This window comes from Oryzias melastigma, linkage group LG14 (assembly GCF_002922805.2).
Source record: "Oryzias melastigma strain HK-1 linkage group LG14, ASM292280v2, whole genome shotgun sequence".
NCBI classification, from domain to species: domain Eukaryota; kingdom Metazoa; phylum Chordata; class Actinopteri; order Beloniformes; family Adrianichthyidae; genus Oryzias; species Oryzias melastigma.
Window position 1 is genome coordinate 21,537,468 of NC_050525.1, and position 13,916 is coordinate 21,551,383.

Consider the following 13,916-nt stretch of genomic DNA (forward strand, 5'->3'; position numbering starts at 1 on the left):
GGTGGTTTTCCACAAAAAGACATTTTCTTTATAATTTACAAGACTATAAAGTTCAAAAGTGAATATAGAAATGAAAGCAAAATAAACACCAACCACACTAATTCTTTTTTCTTAAAATTAGTTTGAGCTTCCTAATTATGTTAAAAATCACAATAAAAACAAAATCCTAACAAAAAACGTAATAAAGAGAGTTTTAATATTTTAGCGAATAGCAATAAATTAAAATTTCTTTGTAAAATGATCCCTTCATTATAAAAATTATTGATCAATGCTTTCAGCAATTTTTGGTAATTTTGTGTAAACTTTTCTTTTTCAAGAAGATCAATGTTTCCTTTCATCAAAAAACAACCCGTCTATGTTCTCTTTTTAAAGAAGAAATCAAATAAAAAAATAACAAGCCTGAAAACAGAAAAGAACGTATCCATTGGAGCCATCATTAGTTTGTGGGTGGACTGCGGAGCAGCACCAGCTTAGAGGCTGGATGAGTTCACAGGGTTTCTAATGTCACACAGGAAGACATGGAACAAGATGTAAACCCACTTCAGCCTCGGCCTCAATGACAATGCAATAAAACAAGAAACTTGGAAACTTTATTTTGATGTCAACATTCTTTCTGGTCTTTTTTTGTCTGTACATGAAAGAAAAATAATACATCCAACAACAGGTCTTCTATAATCCTTTGTACAACATGAGGTTATAGTCACACATGAAGGTAGACTTGAAGTACACATGCTCAAATTACATTTGCATGACGACTTCTTCCTTTTAAATGAGCTTTAATTAAAAAAAAGAAAAAAAAGATAGTTTTTTTTTATATACAGTAAAGATCAAATCTGATCTCACTTAACCTTGTCATGCACATTAAAACATACATTACTTGGATAACATGAAATCAGTTTTAAAACATTGTTGCATATACTGATGCTATACAGTAGCTGCTAATCTACAGAAAGTTTAGTCAAAGCTCTACTGCCCCCTAATTGCACTGCATTCTGATTTTATTGCATATTTCTTGAATGTACTCAGTCATTGTTTCATTTTGGTTTCTAGTTGCATGGTAACTGAACCAAAGTGTCCCATTCTTTAAGACATTAAGAATATATACTATATAAATATATTAAAGAATGATTTGTTGTGGCGACAACGGCTAAGCTACTCTGAAATTGTTCCTATTTTCTATTCAAAAAGGTGTTTTTCTTATAAAAAAAAAATGCTTTAATGAGAACATGCTCCTCTACTTATGATGGATGACACCAAGAAGTAAACACACCACCTTATTTTTAGAAGCCACATGGGCTTCACATGTTATCCTTCTCACTTAAGCAGAAACTGTGCATAATCATATGCAAATCCACACAAACTGGATTATAAAGGAATATGTTTTGGCTTCCTTTGTAATTGACAATGATAGATTCAATTTCGTCTTTTTCAGTTTTTTAATGAAAACAGCGAGCGTTGCCCGTTATCTCGAGAAATAACTGGCAACCAGTGCGGGAATCCTTTAACTTCAATTAAAAATGCTACAATAAATAGAAACAATAAGAATGAAGACGCAAAATGATGTTGGTCTATAAAGACATAAATCTTCCCTGGAGAAAAGAGGTTATTGCCAGGCTTCATAAATTCTATATATTGGAAGGAAGCAAAAATAGTAGCTTATGGGGTGACTGGCTTCCTTTGTTGCTTTCCTTCCTTTCTTCCTTTACATGTTCATGGTCTGTAGTTTGAGTCCCAATGGCAGGTGAACACATTAAAAATAACCGGTCACCATTACACACTAACCCATGTAAAGCCTAAAATACTTAGAAAAAGAGTACAAAAATGGTTCTTGGACCCTTAAAAGTACATGCAAAAATGAGTGCAAACAAAGCAGTTTTACCTCATCAAGAACTTACCAAAAACACAGAAATATGATTCTTCTTTCTCGTCGACAAAAGTTTTTTAAGTAGCTGCATATGGTTGGATACAGTTATGGACCAGGACATCAACTGAGGCCACATAACCAATGGATTTCCAATTGATTGCTAAAGTACGACAAGACCCGACTCGACCAATCTGCCATTCTGGAGATGTTTGAGATTCTTGCATCAACTGTGTGTTCGAGGGGATTCAAAGGTTGAACATTGAGGGGAAGTTTATGAAAAAAATTAAATGGGTCCCAGCTTATCCGGCCAAATGGACCCCATTTGGTTTAAAAGTTGTCAGAAAATGTGGGTCCCATATGGGTTTGTCTGCATTTTCCAGGGTGGCCCCAGCTTTGCCCAGATTGGCTTCGTTGTTCAGAGACCGGCAGCCTGGGCAGTGACCCTACTAGCTCTGCCCGACCATGGGCAGCAGAGCTCACTACGCTGTCCACCAGGCAGCTGGATAGCGTAGCCACTTCAGCCAAGGTGAGCAAACACAGGTGGGGCCACCACGGAAACTGCAAACAAACCCATTCGGGGCCCACATTTTCTGCCCACTTTTAAACCATATTGCTGGCTGGGGTGTCAGGGAATAGGGGTGTAACAGTTCATGTTTAAAAGGATTGAATTTTTATCATAATTTGTGATTTAAACAATCCAATTCATTAACCTAAAATTGATCAAGGATATCTTTAGCCAAATATTCCTCCAGTGTGACTCAGAGATACGTACCTGGGTACTGATCAGAGCAGGTAAAGTTTTCCAGATTCCTTGTATTTTCTTGTAATTAAATTGTGAGCAAACAAATTTGGAAACAAGAATTAATGGAAAAACGAATCACATTTTAGTTCAATAAAGTTGTTTTTCCACATCAAAGTAATACAAACGGAACATTATTAGAATATTACTTTTTTCTTCAATTCAAAAAGGTTTCCACACCATGGACTGTAATGATGGTTTGATCATTTTTTGCTACAATCACGTGTGTTGGCGCTGTGATTGCCCTTGAGTATTTTTATATTAAAGCAAAATACACCAACAATACTTCAATCCAAATGGTATTTCCCAAGATCTATTATGACCAATGAATTTCATTTTAGATTGATCTGGCTGGATTGTTGGGATATAAATGGATTCATCAATTAAATCAATCGTTGCACCTCTATTGGGCAATAGTTTGTTTGGGTGGCACTCAGAACCATAGAGGGACTTTGTTTGTCCTCCAATATTTAACAATTACATGTCCCTTCTCAGTCAACTTTTTTCTTAGTGTCTACCATTTAGGATTACCTTTTGCACATTTCTGCACAGGTTGTACTTGGTGACATGAACCGACATGAAGCCAACATGATCAGTTAATGTCAGCTTCAATGTAGAGAAGTGCATGTCTGAAAGAGGCTTAAGTTTATTTCTGTCTTTAGGACATCTGGGACATATATGGTAATCTCTTCATGGGGAAAATCTCCAATCTTTAAAGACTTGAATGCACGTTTCAGCTTTTACATGTAAATATTTGCATATACATGTGAAAGTAAATGTTCCACCAGGCAGGCCACAGTTTTTGTGAAGTACACTATAAAAAACATTCCCCTTCTTTGAACTCCGTCAAACAAGATGAACTTTACTGATGAGTCGAAACATATTAAAAAGGTTTGGTAACACATTTTTGCAAAACTTCTCGCAAATTACTGAGGTTCAACAGATTCAGTCGCGACACAGTTTCCTCAAGTGTGTTCTACTTTTTAAAAAAAATGGGAATGCACCATGTCCAGTGCACATGCAAAGTCACACTAATGCCTGAAAATGCATGCTCACATTACAGCTGGAGGAAAATAAGGAAAAGAAAACATACAATTCAGCAACCATTGTCCCATTCACTCAGACTCAACATACTCCAGATGGACGCAGGTTTTAAAATATATATATAAAAAATAAGAAGGTCCTTAAATGTAGGTCCTCTTTCTCAACAGTGCAGAAGTGTAATTAATAGAAGTACTGGTCGTTTGATGTGCTTCCAAAGCTGGAGACTTCCATTTTGAGCTCCCTGGTCAAATTGGCAGCAGGAGCTACTCCCTTTTGTGGGACAACTTGAAAAGAAACACAATACACCAAGGCAGCATAAAAAGAGTGCCTGGCAAACATCTCTCTGCTATTTTAATTTGTGAGTATATAACATAAAGGTGACTGTATTTGTGAGGGTTCTTTTCTATTTGTATGAGTTCGTATAAATAGACATTTTCCAGGAAGACAATTTCTTAGATGGTGTCCCTGCAATGCAAGAAGACAAAGAAAGAAAGGCTTAATTAGTGAATAAAGTTGAGACACATTTCACATGTTATTATTTCGAAACATAATCCATATAAAAGGAATCCTCCCACACATGCTCACCTACTCTATTTCTATACGCATCAACATCTGCCAGCTCATTTGAACAAATATACATTTGTGTGATATAAGAGCTACTTTCAGAGTTGCTCTTCCATTAATCTGATTTTGTTTACTGCTAATCTTGTCCACAAAAAGAGTTAAAAAAACAGTAAAAAGCAGGCATGAACTTCACCAAGGTGGTTCACACCTCCACATGCTGATGTGTTAAAAGAGGAGACACTTTGACAGCGCTGACAGTCATTTCCTGTTGCAGGGCTTACATGGCTGGTGGCAGAAACATGCAGGGTGCTTCTCTATTTTGGATGGCAGAAAGGTGAGCAGGTATTTGGGGTGAGAGTTGACACTTTGCCAACATGTAAAATGCAAACGCAGCTCTCATTTGTGCTGATAAAAATTTCATGTCTAAACCTTTTTACTGACTAAGTGTAGTATGCAAATACGCGTTTGTGTTTGGATGTAGTACAACACAAGATTAAAGGAAAATATTTATGCTGACAATGACATGATGACATTTAAGATATACTCATTTAAATGCAAAGCTTGTGATCTTATCAAGCTGATGACTCACTGAAACAATAAATGTGACCCTTAATTAGTCACATCCCTTCTTCTTGGACTGGTTTAGTGTGCCTTCAAAGACCCACTCCTATGAAAATCACATTCTTGTAGCATTTCTCTGATGATGGATGACAGAAAATAAAGAAAATAAAGCTTAAAATTACATTTCTGAATATTTCTTTATTCATTTTTTTGTGAATTGGGAGCAGACATTCTAATACCTCTTCAACTGGATCAATGTACGTCTGGATAGCTCTAATATTCTCCATCATTTTGTTGCACCTGTAATGTTAGGTTGGGTTTGTGAGGGGCTGTAAGCTAGTGGGAACATATGGATGATGGGAAATGGGGGTGGTCTTGCTCCATGCCAATTTAGAGGCAAATTTTTAATAAACTATGTATGACTTCAACACAAGCATCTGTGTTAGTTCAAGTGTCGTGGGTGTCTCCTCTGGTGTCATCAAAGAAGAATTATGGCATCCCAAGAAATCCCCAAAGACTGATGGTGTGAGATTGCATAGAACACAGTTGGACAAGAAACACTGAAATCAGTTTGGAGGTTCGACTTTTTCTTATCAGTGTTGCTAATGTCTCTCAAAAGTGTGGGGACAAACGGGATGTGTGTTAAATGCATTCATGCAAGCACAAACAAACAAGGTGACACAGGCAGATGTAGCAATCCCCACAAAGCCAGGAGGGAAACGTGATAGATAGGGAATCACAGTTTCTATTGGTCTTCTTCACCCCCTGTCTGAGTGGCTTGTAATTGAATGATCATTACACCAAAGTTACTGTTATGGCCCCGCAGTCAAAAACAAGAGTTACATTGGAAACTCCATTTGGCGGATTTGATTTATGAGCAACAAAGGGGGAAGTTGTTTTTCAGAACCAGCTCTGATAGCAAACAGAGCAAAGTAAAGCTCATCGTCTTCTGTTTGAACACTAACACCAGTCAGCCTGCGATACAACCGGCTACCAGTCAGCGAAACAGCTGGGGCCTCTCATGGTTGGAGACATTTTCAACAAATCTGTTTCCTTTATGTTTGTTCCTAAATGGCTCTATTCATTAAAATAACCTGCAGTCAATAGGCTCTGGTGGCACAGCACATTTATACTCTTGTGTGCCTGTGTCCTTCCAGATACACAGACGTATTCATCTGGTCATACTCTGACAAGAAACAAAACATTCGGTTTAGTTTAGCCCATCTATAAAGGAAGCACCATCTATTATATATGTGTTCACTGTATTTGGGTGATAAGCCACAGAAACAATATATAATGAACAATGTCTTATTAGCAAACCTATTAAAATACCTGATTATTACATCAAATAAAGATGTTTCCATTCTTTAATAAAACATAATATCTGTATTAAAAACTTTAGTAAATAAGCACCATGAACCACACAATGAACAGTTTAAATGAAACTACTCCCTTGCTATGAAATAGCTAACAAAATATATTCGATCAACTGGCCATCACCTTTCAAAACAACCTTGTGTAAGGGCAGATCTGTCAGCAGACAAAGCTTTTAGGAGTGTTTTATACAATGTCGAGTAAATATAGATTCAACAATTATCTTAAGACTGATTTCTGCTGGTCCATCTGCGGTGCGTCTCCCGTGCGTTGGGAGTCCGTCTCACGACCATCAGTTTACATTGTCTCTGTTGTGGAGACAGAAACACCTTTTTTTATGTGATTTATGATATTTAAAAAGAAAAAAAAAATAAATTTCTGAATTTTTAAAGACATCGATTACTACTCAAACTTTAAATACAGTTTTCTGTTCAAACAGCTTGTAAAGTTTGCTGGTGTAGTATAAAACCTATTAAATGGAGTGTTGTCTTTTTCGTTTCTCATGTTTTGGGGATTCTGATGAAAGATTATAAAGATGCAGGACAAGGTCACCTAACCAAATTCTCCTCCAATATCAAAGCTCCAACATGACATGCTGTGTTTTGAGAGTTGGCCTCAATATTCTTGGTGTGGAGCCATTTTGAAGGCTTACGCAAACTCATCTCTGTACTTTTTACACTGCTTGTCTTTCCTAAGATTGGATGTTCGTTCTTTGAGCCAATAAGCAAACAAAATCATACTAGAATAATAAATGTTTGCTTGTATATACGAGTGAAAATTGAAGGTTTTAATGTTCAACATGTTTCCTTTGGTGTTTGTGACGAAAAGTATAACAGAAACTGAACAGACGTTAGCCAACCATGGAAACAATTCTCTAAATTCTGATGATGGGCAACCATGAATTACAAACCAACAGACATGATTCCTAATGCCTCATAGATTGCACTTTTTTATGAGCTGAACTCTAGTTCATTTATCTATTAGAAGTGAATACATTCGAAACAAAAAGCTTCAAAGGAAGCGTTCTTATGCATATTTTTAAAACACTTGTAAAAAGATCATTATAAATCTTGACTACCCTTAAACTGTTTTAAATCCTTCTAATTTACCATTAAAGTACTGGTAGCTCTTTATCGTATTGATTTGCTTCATAATAAACTCTTTATGTGATGTTTTGAACAAAACTAAAATTGTTCGCCAATCCAGTCTGGATTAAAGCCAAAAAATTTGGTTCGTTTTGGTGTATTATTAGTTTCATTTAACATTATTAAAGGTCACATTGAAGGAACATTTAAGATGTCATAAATAATCAAATATTACAAAAATAGGAAGTGAGGTGAAGTGATTAAAAAAAATCCTTTGAAAAAACATGGACCAAGTATTTGGCAATTAATTAATTGCATTTCTATGGTTATTTATTGATTTAATAGACATAACAACATACATTATTGATGTCCTAAATTTGGCCTAAAGTTATAGTTTTGTCATGAGTTTAATTGCATCGTGACTGCTTAAATGGCTTTGTTTATGGGAATTGTTTTTAATGATGTCCTCTTGTTTTAAGTGTGGGTTTCTGATCCTTATTGCAACACTTTTATTGATGTGTAATTTTTTTTTTTTTTTTCCATTGCTTATTTCTTGTTGACCGCTTTGCATTTTTCCTGCAATAGTAAGGGGTCGTTGTCCTCCCATTTGTTGTGTCCAAATTCTCTTGCTTTCTCTATCAGGGGCAGGCCAGCACTGCAGGCAACCTGCTCCAGTCCCATAACCGCTTCCTTTCTGCAGCCATGCTTTTGTATGCGTGCTGAATATAGCTTTGCATTTTCCTGCATTAAATCACAAGAAAAGATGTTGCCTTGAAGGCAGCACACGCTGCTTTCACAGCGACTATACTGTTTTGCAGTAATACTGCCTTCAGAGAAAAAAAAAAAACCTTTTCTAAGGCCACCAAAGCATTTATGTACAGAAATAAATCAGAGATTTTTGACGTAAAAGGTTTTTAGGAAATAAATGTTAATTTATTCTTAGCAAGAACAATCGTTTTTTTTCTGTATGACTGTTGAATCCAGAGCTTGCCAAATAAAACTTTACTCACGAAAGAAAAGAATAAAACTAAAAAAAAAGCAAAAAATTGCAGTCACTCTAACTTTCTTATGCAAAAATCTGTGAAGAGAAAACAAATGCTGGAATGATTTGTTACAGCCATGCCATCTGTTCACCTGGACATCTCCATAGTGTCCTTGGTGAGATATACAATCCAGTAGACCAGGTTGAAGGCGCCAAATGAAAGAGGGAAGAGGATACGGGAATATTTGTCAATGATGCTGGTGCCAGTCAGAACATTGTTGGCCGGGACTGCTGAACCTTGCTGCAGGAAAGCTTGAGCATTGACAGGTGGGTTCGGAAATGTTTTGGCAGGACGCTCAAACAGTGGGGTGGAGTTCATTCTCTTCTTCAGCACACTGCTGGCATCCACCTACGTGAAGCAAACAGGAGAGATAAGCAGATTAAACAAAGTTTTTCCAATGAAAAATGTAGCACCAATGCAATAAAACCGCAATAAAACTAATAGTTTGCTGTTGCAGAGGCAGATTTTGTGAAGCTGCTGCATAGAATTATGATTTGAAAATGACAACCAACAAAGCTAATTAAATACATTGTTTTAAATCTAGCATTCACTTTACCAATTCCATTGAATTTTGTGTTGTTCTGATAAAGGAGCTAATTGATATAACAAAGCAAATAAAAAAATCAAAGTTTTATGTTCCTTATCAAGTTTGTTGCTAAACAACAGATACTCTTGAAAGCTCTACAGCAAATACACTGTGTAGTTTATTTGTGCAAAAACATCATCCATCCACCTTTTTAACCCGCTGTATCCCTTTCGGGATCACATGAGCCTAACCTGTGTATCGCTAAGCAATGGTGCGGTCCACCCTTAACAGGTCGCCGCAAAATCACACACCCATACACACTAACAGTCAAACCTAATTTATCGATTAAGTATTTGGACTGTGGGAGAAAACCCAAGCAAGCACACAAAAAGGTCCTAGCTGGGCTTGAACAACAATCCCTTCTTGCTTTGAGGCAAAACAAGCTGACCACCGCACCACCGTGCAACCCACAAAGAGACCAAAGGAAGACATTGAGTTAGGGGATACCTTGTTTAACCTTTTAACACTGGTGCTATAACTCTAGAGCCGACATATTTTTGACTACTGTAACTTTTCAACCGTTTATACAATTATCATAATTCTAGCCTATTCTTTTGCATACAAAGTGTCTTTGCACTGTTATGCAACAATTTATGTTAGCAATGTGTTGCATATGTGTACTAAGTTGATATGAAAAGCCGTTTTTCTCAGTGTCAGAATCATCTGATTCATGATGATCAAGTAAATGGTCAGTGTGTGTTGAATAGGTGTCACCGGTGACATGTTCGGTGTCAAAGGGTTAATGTGGGTTTAGTCAGACAAAATAACATTATGGGAATAAAAATTATCTGTCACACCAGGTAATCCTCCAGGTTAACAGAATACTAGATTATTTGCATCGTAATAAGTAAAGAGCAGTTTTGATTGAATTAGTAAGCTAAATATTTTTTTTTCAAGGCAAGGAATGAATTTAAAAAAATGTCAGTCACTTTAAAATGGGAGATTATTATTTAACACTACAACAATTTCAACTGAGATTTTATTTTTAGAAATTAATCATTTGAGTGTGATAGCATATATAGTCCAATAGTAGCCATGGGATTTATTCCAAAAATTTGGCAGCCAGCCCTGCGTATATTAGAGAGAGGCGTCTATTGGAGACGTTTATTCCATCGCAGACAGAACACAAATACCCATAAAAGGAGCCCGGCCACTATTAGAGACCAGCGTCTAAAGTAACTAACATCTGATAGACCATCTTATTAGACACCAGTCACTATTGGAAGATATACAGTATGTCAGGACGACTAGCTTGGAGTTCAGTTCTGTGTATTTTAGCTTCAAGTATTTATGGTTTATCTGAAGTTAAAGTACTATTTCACACTATTTTGTGGGAAATTTGTCCTTTGCGTTTTCACCATTATCTGGTGAAGTGGTGAGCTATAGCCGAGCTCAAGAACCATTTGGTGGTTCAACCCTTGTGCTATGTTGATGTTGGGAGGGGTCATCTGGACCCCACAAAACAGCACGCTGAACCTTTTTTTTAAGGATTTTTGATTGTCACTGGTGTCCGTGGCCGACATGAAATCCTATTCACCTTCATCCACATTTGTTATGGGATGGATAACAAGTCAAAAGCTTGGGTCATCTGGACCCCATAAGATAGCACAAGGGTTTAACACCCAATGCTGACTCTTCCAACCCAACGTCTTAAGACATTAAGCCTTAATTTTAGTCATATGTATGACCTTGTCTCAGACACTCTACTTACAACCCTCTGAGTTGGTCAGTTTAGTTTTAACTGTAAACAGTTTAGGGCCAAAATTGAGTGCAAATTGGATTTTTCTTCAACTGTTGGGGACAAACTTGAAAAAAAAGCTTTCAAAGATCCATATTATTGAAAATATGTTGAGGGGATTTTAACTTCCTTGTAAATCTAAAGTACTCACTGTCGTTTTCCTGACATTTTAAGCATATAAGAGAATACGTTTTTCTTAATTTTCCGAGGGTCATCACATGCGTCTCCATCTCAACTCACTTATAAAAGACATAAAAATGGCAAACACATTAGTAACGATTTTCATGTTGCATGGATGCTCCACAGACTCCTGCTAAAAGTCTGGGTAAAATCTCACACGATAAATGATGTCAAGACTTGATAAATTTTTATGCACCAGGACCAGCAAGAATATGATTACTGTCTCCAATCAATCAAAATATACCTTAATGGTTACCTTTCTAATATTTTCCCTGTTATCACTAACCAGGTCTTCGTCTTCTTAACTATGTCAGCTTTGCTTTTACTGAAAAATCAAGCCATGTTGGTCAATTAAAATATAAATTTAAAGCAAATAAAAATAAACCACACCATCTGGACCTTTTATTGTGCATCATAACTCAGGTTTTCAAATTCTGGGCATTACGTTGTTTTTAGGATTTGCACACATGTGCCTGTGGACAACAGTCAAGACAAAAAAAATGTTTTTTCTTTTTTTTGTAAACCAAAGCCATTTCATTTTTTCTTCTACAAATGACTTTGAAAATGTGTTGATGAATACTGATTATCTTAAAAATGTTTGTGAAAGTGGGAACACACGATGGGAAACATATAGTAATGGACACCACTTCAGTCGTACATTAAGTCCACTAATCTCGGTGAAGCTCCTACTACAGCACGAGTACGGACCACATGCTCTGCCTTCTCACTGACTGCTGCACTGTAAGCACAGCTGATCCAAATGACAAGCTATTTTCGATGATGACAACAGGCTTGCTTGGCTTCTTGCTGGTCAAATCCCGAAGGGATCAGCTTCTCTTCCCTTTCATCTACTGCTCTAATTTCCATCACTTTGACACAGGGAGGATAAACATTGACAGATGAATGTATAAATGCTCTATCAGTGCAGCTGTGGGGCTGCACACGGTTGTGTCTGTTCGCCTTTCACCGCATGTGTAGGTGTTCATTTGAAATAAGGTTAGGCCATGTGTGTACTACTTGGTATTAAGTGGATAGAGGTTCATCTATGCGGGTGCTCGGTGGGCGTATGTTTATGCATCACTATTGGAGGCTGATGATGATATTTATCAGTCTGTACTTACTTTGAACATAAGGTTTAAAAAAAGCAACATGATTATTTCACATATGAAGTAGGAAACTAACATGATCCTCATAAATGATTCACTGTGATTTCTGTTTTACAATTTATAACAGAGTTGGATAGAAAATGTTTTGATCTGATATCTTCATAAACATGTGTGCGTGTTTTGTGACGTCAAGTGAAGTTGTCATTAATTAATGACTTTCATGAAAGGGGCTTCACAAGATCCTAATTCTGTTTTTAAATTGACCCACTGCTTGAAGCAGAGATGAAATGAAGACATGAAAGCCTTTTACCATATGTTGATGTAAAGCAATGGCAAAGATACATGGGAAAATAAATCAATAAAATGTTAATTAAAAGAAAGGTTTGTATTTAATGTGCCCTTTTTGGATTACAATAGGGCAGCTCAGCCTTTGAAATCTAGGCCTCCACCAGTGCTCCACCTCTTTCTGATTGCTGCTGACTACCTGGATCAGGTGTGATCAGTCAATCAGAATGTGGAAACACCTGGTGCAGCTAATCAGTAGCAAGCTGCATACAGTTAGCTAGAAAACAGGTGGAGCGGTAGATCTTATAGGGAATAGCCCTGGTTTACAGGGAGATGCTGTTTTGAGAAAAAGAATAAAAACAAGAGAAAAATCAAACATCCAACACAAACTAAGTATTGTGTAAACATGGTCACATTAGATTCCAAATTTGATAAAAGGCAAAAATAAACTACACCATCTGGACCTCACGGAAGCCAAAAACAGCCTATCTTACTTTATTTATTTCTACCGTTTTTTGTGAAAATTAGATCCACTATCATATTACCATGAGAAAATGTTCAATCATAGTAATCAAACATTAAAAAAAAATCTAAACTGGAGATCCCTTTAAACCAATATAAAAAAATGTTGCTAATTTGGCAGCTGTGGTGCAGCGGGCGGTTGACTCTCAATCGAAAGATTGAGGGTTCAATTCCCGTCTTGCCTGCCAATGTGTCGAAGTGTCCTTTGGAAAGACACCGAACCCCAAATTACCTCTGGTGGAAGATTGGCGCCAGTGTTTGGCAGTGGAGCCACCACCGGTGTGTGAATGTGTGAGTGATGGGATGAATCGGTCTGGGATTGCAAGGAAGGAAGGTAGAACAGCGCTATACAAGTATACACCATTTACCAATGAATATCATGTTTTTAACATGTTTTTGTAGCATTTTTTTGTTGCACTGGTAATGTTGGTTGTGAGGGGCTATATGCTAGTGGAAGAGAGTATAAAAAACGGGATGATGGGATATCAGTGGAGGCTTACTTCCACACCAAAAGTCCCGCAACTGAGGCAAATTTTTAATGAACAACTGCCATTCTGCAGAAAATGTTCCTATTGAAATGACACAGGCTTTATAATTATAGCTACAACTGCATAATCACAATTAAAAGACCCCTGACAATGAATTTACAATAGATAAACATATAGTTGGAGTGGGACCTTAAGTTGCCATGGATGACAGATTTGTGAGTTTATGCTCTAAAAGTTTACTCTTGAACTAGTTTTAGTAGAAAGCTATCAAAAAAGGAGTTTTCACTTAAAATTGCACAGAATTTTATTATCCTTTTGTAATATCCACTTTTAAGTTTGTATCCAGTCTAACTCAACTTATGACCAGTTTGAATCTCTGCAATGTGAGTTCAAACAACCACGTCTAATGAGAAGTTTAAAAAACAAAAAAGGGTATATGCATGTTTCGGGCATCCACCTTCAAAACTCTTGCATTCATGCATTACTAGTACAGTTTTTACGTCTATTTTTGAGCTCTACCACCAGCTAGTGAAGGCACGTTGCATGTTAAACCAGTTAACTTTGACCAATCAGGGACTCTGATTTGGTAGTGATGTATGATGGCATCCTTCTTAATTCGTGGAGAGTGCCATTTGCTAAGTGTTAGTGTTAATAATTGCAGTTTGTTCTGGATAAAT

General features: G+C 36.8%; 1 protein-coding gene across 1 annotated transcript in view; it reads right to left on the minus strand.

Moving 5' to 3' along the window:
• Nucleotides 1-568: 568 nt before the first annotated feature.
• Nucleotides 569-13,916, minus strand: part of gabra6b (gamma-aminobutyric acid type A receptor subunit alpha6b) — a 32,619-nt gene continuing 19,271 nt past the window's right edge. The window contains exons 9-10 of the mRNA XM_024266093.2: nucleotides 8,426-8,682; nucleotides 569-4,172 (exon numbers count right to left, since the gene is read on the minus strand). Coding sequence (XP_024121861.1) covers nucleotides 4,160-4,172; nucleotides 8,426-8,682 — 270 coding nt within the window. The 3' untranslated portion in view covers nucleotides 569-4,159. The remainder of the gene's footprint in view (nucleotides 4,173-8,425; nucleotides 8,683-13,916) is intronic.